The sequence below is a fragment of the Drosophila rhopaloa genome, unplaced genomic scaffold (assembly GCF_018152115.1).
Source record: "Drosophila rhopaloa isolate 14029-0021.01 unplaced genomic scaffold, ASM1815211v1 contig_29, whole genome shotgun sequence".
In the NCBI taxonomy this organism is placed as follows: Eukaryota; Metazoa; Arthropoda; class Insecta; order Diptera; family Drosophilidae; genus Drosophila; species Drosophila rhopaloa.
The window spans coordinates 1-6004 of NW_025335122.1; the positions used below are offsets into that span (position 1 = coordinate 1).

A 6004-nucleotide genomic window follows, 5' to 3' on the forward strand; every position below is an offset into this window, starting at 1 on the left:
GTCAGAATCACTCATTTCTAAGCGGCTCCTCTTATCTCTCTATTAATTGGACTTGTCAGTCTGAGCCCGCCTCTCAACGCCTACGGTCCGTCGCCAGCGCATACATTTGTTGTTGTTGATAGCAAGCTGCGGTGTTCGCAAAGCCCGTAGCCCTTGCATACATTTATAACGTTAATAAACTGAAATATTGAATTTATCTCGCCTTGTGATTTGTTTTTAAAATAGCTGACAAAAAGGCTTGTTAGCTCAACATTTGGAGGCCCCGGCGAGATTCGTAAATTCAAGTCTGTGGAAATTCGTTTGTGCAAAAGAAACAGTGCACAAAGAAGACAAAAAACAACTGTTACATTAGGCTGGTTCCGCTTTAAGCTGGTCCTAATAAATTTTCTGCCTCGCCAACTGGTGACTGTACTTTCTTGCCGTTACAAAAACAAAGACTTCTGACAATTGTAACTGTAAACTCCCGAGTTGTGCAGTGCGTTTCGGTTTGCTTTATACAAATACATACGCACAGATGAGTTCAGACGAAGGCAGCACAGTGGCAGACCATAATATTATGACGGCTGAAACTAAAGTGCGGTTCTTGAAGTGCAAAGCCGAATCGGTGTACAATAGCTTAAAGCGCATGGATATTTCGCTAGCTAAAGACGCGATTTGCCTGTTTGGGTCCGCGGAGTTGACAGTTCGGCTAGAACTTCTTGAGCATACTCAAGCCTCATTCAGGCTTGCCCACAATGCGCTGGAGGAGCTAGACTATTCGGAAATCGGCAGTGAGCTTAGCGACAATTTTGAAATGCTCATGGTATCGGTCAAGTCACGGCTAATACGGCAACTTGACAACTGTCAGCTTCGAATGCCAACATCTTCCACTATGCACCTTGATCCCAACCTGGATCAGTCAACTGTCATTGTTGATCGAGGGCATAGGACTCGCCTGCCCGAAGTAAAACTGCCTACATTCTCTAGTGGATACACCGAATACTCTGATTTCCTCTCCATGTTTATCTCGGTGATAGATAAGGACCCCTACTTGGCTGACATAGAAAAGCTTCAACATTTGCGGTCATGCTTAGCTGGAGCTGCGCTGGAGTCGGTTCGATCATTAGAAATATCTGGTGCCAATTATCGTGTGGCACTAGAAATCCTAAATAAACGTTTTAATAATAAACGTCTTGTTTTCCAGGCACACATCAATGAAATTCTTGGGCTCAAGAGGCTCGAGTCTGCGTCTGCTGTGGCATTGCGGGATTTTTCGGACAAAATTATTGGGCATATGCGAGCGCTTCAGGCCTTGGGAGATTTAAAACAAATCTCAGGCTGCATGGTTGTATACATGATAGTGCAAAAATTGGATGCAGCAACCCAAGCCAACTGGGAGGAAAGTTTGTCAACGGATATGATTCCAAGCGAGGAGGATTTGCTCTCGTACCTTGAAGGGCGATGCCAGAAACTGGAGAGCGTTCAGCATGCCTTGGCTTCCAACATGGCCCATGACCATTCAGCTCCAAGGCCTGCCAGAAGGACGTTACTTGGTGCCCAGGTCAGCCAGAGTAGCTGCGTTTTTTGTGATACTCCTGGTCATGGAATATACTCCTGTAGCTCCTTCGCCGGTCTGTCTCCTAGTCTACGGCAAAGGGAAATAAAAAGACTTTCCTTGTGCTTCAATTGCCTAAAGAAGGGGCACCACACTCGAACGTGCAACTCCGGCCATTGCCGCACATGCGGTGGAAAACACCACACGCTGCTCCATCTACGCCCTGATGATTCACCACCCTCGCAGCCATCTGCCTCGCTTGCGGCCCAAGGATTTCATTCTGATGTTGTGCTCTTGGCCACCGCTATAGTTCTTGTAAAGAACAGAGCTGGTTCCCCGGTACCTTGCCGAGTCCTACTGGATTCTGGATCTCAACTACACCTAATTACATCTCGCTTCGCCCAGGAGTTGCAGTTAAGGAAATCTCGGTCAGCAGCAACGGTAACTGGTCTTGGTGATACAGCTGTTTCTTCAGAAGGATCTACAGTCAGCATCTCCCTCCAGTCGCGTTCTTCTGAATACTCTGTGGCTCTAACGGCACTGGTCGTGCCAACGATTACAGACAGTCAGCCTAGTTACATCATTGATATCGCTGATTGGAATATGCCATCTAACATACAGTTGGCTGACCCTGCATTCAACTGTCCCCAGCGCGTTGACCTGCTCCTTGGTGCCGGCCTATTTTATGACCTGTTATGCGTGGGCCAAATTAAGCTGGTTCATGGATTGCCTCTACTGCAGAAGACTCGCCTTGGCTGGATCGTGACTGGTGGTGGAGATAGACTTCGCGGCAATACATCTCTTTTAGCATCTCAAGGCTTGGAAAATGGAGCTACACTACATAATGTCCGCTTGGAGGATCTGGTTAGGCGATTTTGGGAAGTCGAAAATTTGGACAGTGGAGTCATAATGGCCAGCAAGGAAGAGCTGGAGTGTGAGGATCATTTTATCAAAAACTTCTATCGTCTTCCCTCTGGCGCTTACTCTGTTCGCCTGCCGTTGAAGCACCATGCTAAAGCCCTTGGCGATTCCTACACACAGGCACACCGAAGATTTCTTAATCTTGAACGCAAACTGCAAAGGAATCCCCATTTAAAGCGTCAATATGTGGCCTTTATTAAGGAATACTTGGAGCTAAACCACATGTCCAGAGTCAGCCCCGAGGCTGTGGGTCTTTGCAAGTATTTCCTGCCGCACCATTGTGTTCTAAAGGAGGATAGCACAACAACCAAGCTTCGCGTTGTTTTCGATGGATCGGCGTTAGCCTCATCCGGGTCGTCTCTTAATGATGTCCTTATGGCTGGGCCCGTTATACAGCCAAGGCTGTTTAACATTTTGATAAAATTTCGTACTTATCAGGTGGCCCTGACTGGAGACATTTGCAAGATGTATCGGTGCGTAAGGGTGAGTGAACCCGATAACTACTTGCAATGCATTTTATGGCGAGACGAACCGGACAAAGAGCTCGAAGTTTACAAACTGGATACAGTGACCTACGGAACCAAGCCTGCCTCATTCCTTTCTGTTCGTGCAATGCACCAGCTGGCCATTGATGAGAGGGATTCCTTCCCTGCTGGCTCAGTTGCTCTGCAACAAGATTTCTATGTCGATGATTTCATCTCCGGTGGAAGCTCTGTTGCTGAGGCTATTGAGAAAATGCGACAGACCACTGAGATACTTGCTCGAGGTGACTTCAAGTTACGAAAGTGGTGCACCAGCCACCACGAGGTCTTAAAGGATGTGTCAGATGATGACAAGGAGAAGTATTTGAAGTTCGACGATGGCAGCGATATAACCAAAACTCTTGGTCTTGCATGGGATCCGGCAACAGACGAGCTGCTGTTCTCTTTATCGTCTCTAGATCCCGGCTCCAAGGCCTGCCGACGATCTGTTCTGGCCACCGTTGCTCGTTTCTATGACCCGCTAGGCCTTCTTGGTCCAGTAATCACAAAGGCCAAGGTGTTTCTTCAACAACTCTGCAAGGACAAATTGGATTGGGATGAAAGTTTGCCCTTAGATCGTAACACCTGCTGGATTGAAATGTGCATCAGTTTTCAGAGCGTTCAACGCATATCATTCCCAAGATTTTTGCTTCTTTCAGAAACTGATGTTGAAATTCATGGTTTCTGCGATGCCAGCGAGGAAGCTTACGGAGCTTGCATATATGTGCTGTCTAGGGGCACTTCTCCAGCCAGCAGCCATCTCTTATGTTCCAAATCCCGAGTAGCGCCTCTCAAAACGATATCTGTACCTAAGCTGGAGTTATGTGGCGCCCTGCTACTAGCCAAGCTGATGAATGAAGTTATGAAAATGGATATGTTCAATGGTCCTTTTCACTGCTGGTGTGATTCCTCTGTGGCGCTATCCTGGATCGGTAATGAGCCTTTCAAATTCAACGTCTTCGTGGCAAACCGAGTGGCTTCTATACAGGAATTGACTACTAATATGAAATGGCATCATATTCCGACTACACTGAATCCTGCCGACATTTTGTCCAGGGGGTCTACTCCGGATTTACTGGCGCTTTCTGAGATCTGGTTTCATGGCCCACCATTTTTACTTGGTGGTCGCAAGGATTGGCCTACGCGTCTGCATTATGGCGATCCGAGCCTTGAGTTACGTAAACAGGTGCTGATGGTCAAGTCACCTCACGTTGATGTTACCCTTAGATCCAAGTATGGCAACTCGTTCCCTTCCATGCAGCGCGTGTTCGCATACATTTACAAATTTTCTCACCGCTTGTGGCATCGTGGTCTCGAAATATCTGATGTGCAACGTGGGACATATATACTCTGGCGAGGCGTCCAATTGGCTCATTTATGGGAGGATATAAAGGAGCTTCGTTCAAATAGCATTGTTAAAAATCAAGTTCTATTGCTTCGCTCTTGCCCTTCATAGATGCATGTGGCCTTCTTCGAGTTGGTGGACGCCTCGAAAATTCAACACTTGCGTATGAGGCTCGCCATCCTATAATAGTGCCACGTCGTCACCCACTCACCTTAGCGCTCATCATGCACTTCCATAAGATGAACCTGCATGCAGGACCGCGCGCTCTGTTGGCAAGCATCCGACTACAATACTGGCCTATTGGAGGACTGCGAACGGTCTCAAATGTACTGAAAGGCTGTGTGGAGTGCTTCCGGGCCAGGCCCAAATTTCTGGAACCAATCATGGCTAATCTTCCGAAGGAACGTTTGGAGTGCGTACGGGCCTTTGCTGTTTCTGGCGTCGACTATTGTGGACCTTTCCTTTACAAATCAGAAGTTCGCACCAGGTCTCCCATCAAGTGCTACGTATGCGTGTTCATCTGCTTTACAAGCAAGGCTGTGCACTTAGAGCTTGTCAAGGATCTAACAACTGCGTCGTTTTTAAGTGCTTTGAAAAGATTCATTTCTACACGTGGAAAGCCTAGTCAAATTTGGTCGGACAATGCTACCAACTTTGTAGGAGCAAAAAATGAGTTGGCGGATTTGAAGCGGCTGCTGCTTAGCGATTCTCATATGCAGTCTGTTCATCAAGCTTGCTTGGCTGAGGGAATCGACTGGCAATTTATTCCGCCTCGCTCACCACACTTTGGCGGATTGTGGGAGGCAGCAGTCAAGACGGCCAAACACCATTTCTACCGCTCTGTTGGCCGCCAAACGCTTAGTTTTGATGAGCTTCGCACTTTGGTTTGTCAGATTGCGTCAATCATTAATTCTCGCCCCTTGCTATCCGTGTCAGAGAATCCAGATGATCTTGATGTTTTGACTCCTGCCCACCTACTTTTTGGTGGCCCCTTCCACTACTATCATTGAGCCCGATCTAACCAAGCTTAACTATAACCGCTTGGATGGTTGGCAGCGTGTAACATATCTGCAGCAACTATTCTGGTCCCGATGGCAGAAGGAGTATCTTACCCTTCTGCAACAACGCACCAAATGGCGGTCTCCTGAACGAATGCTAAAGGTCAACGACGTAGTTTTGATAAAGGGGAAATCTACCTCCGCGGTGGCCTTTAAAGGGTGAAAATCTACCTCCCTTCCGTGGGCTTGACCAAGGTGAGGGAGGTCTTACTTGTTGAGGAGGTGGTGGTTGTGGTGGTGTTGTTGAAAAGAAAACCTCGGGTGTCAGGATGGGAAGAGGTTTTAACTGTTGCGGGCCACGCAATGATGAAGTTGAAAGACAGGCTTTCCAACGGGGGAGTATGTTGAGCGCAGCGGCAAACCACTCCAACTAAATAGAGAGTCAGAATCACTCATTTCTAAGCGGCTCCTCTTATCTCTCTAAATTGGACTTGTCAGTCTGAGCCCGCCTCTCAACGCCTACGGTCCGTCGCCAGCGCATAAATTTGTTGTTGTTGATAAGCAAGCTGCGGTGTTCGCAAAGCCCGTAGCCCTTGCATACATTCATAAAGTTAATAAACTGAAATATTGAATTAGTAGGGCTTTCCACAGTAAATGTAGCTTGATCACTGCCCTTATTGATGTA

The 6004-nt window shown here is 47.4% G+C and overlaps 1 protein-coding gene across 1 annotated transcript; it reads left to right on the plus strand.

Moving 5' to 3' along the window:
• Positions 1-556: 556 nt before the first annotated feature.
• LOC123037944 lies at positions 557-5331 on the plus strand. The gene is made up of 3 exons (XM_044460811.1): positions 557-1093; positions 1184-4310; positions 4433-5331. The coding sequence occupies exons 1-3, from the start codon at positions 557-559 to the stop codon at positions 5329-5331; spliced, it is 4563 nt and encodes a 1520-aa protein (XP_044316746.1).
• The last annotated feature ends 673 nt before the right edge of the window (positions 5332-6004 follow it).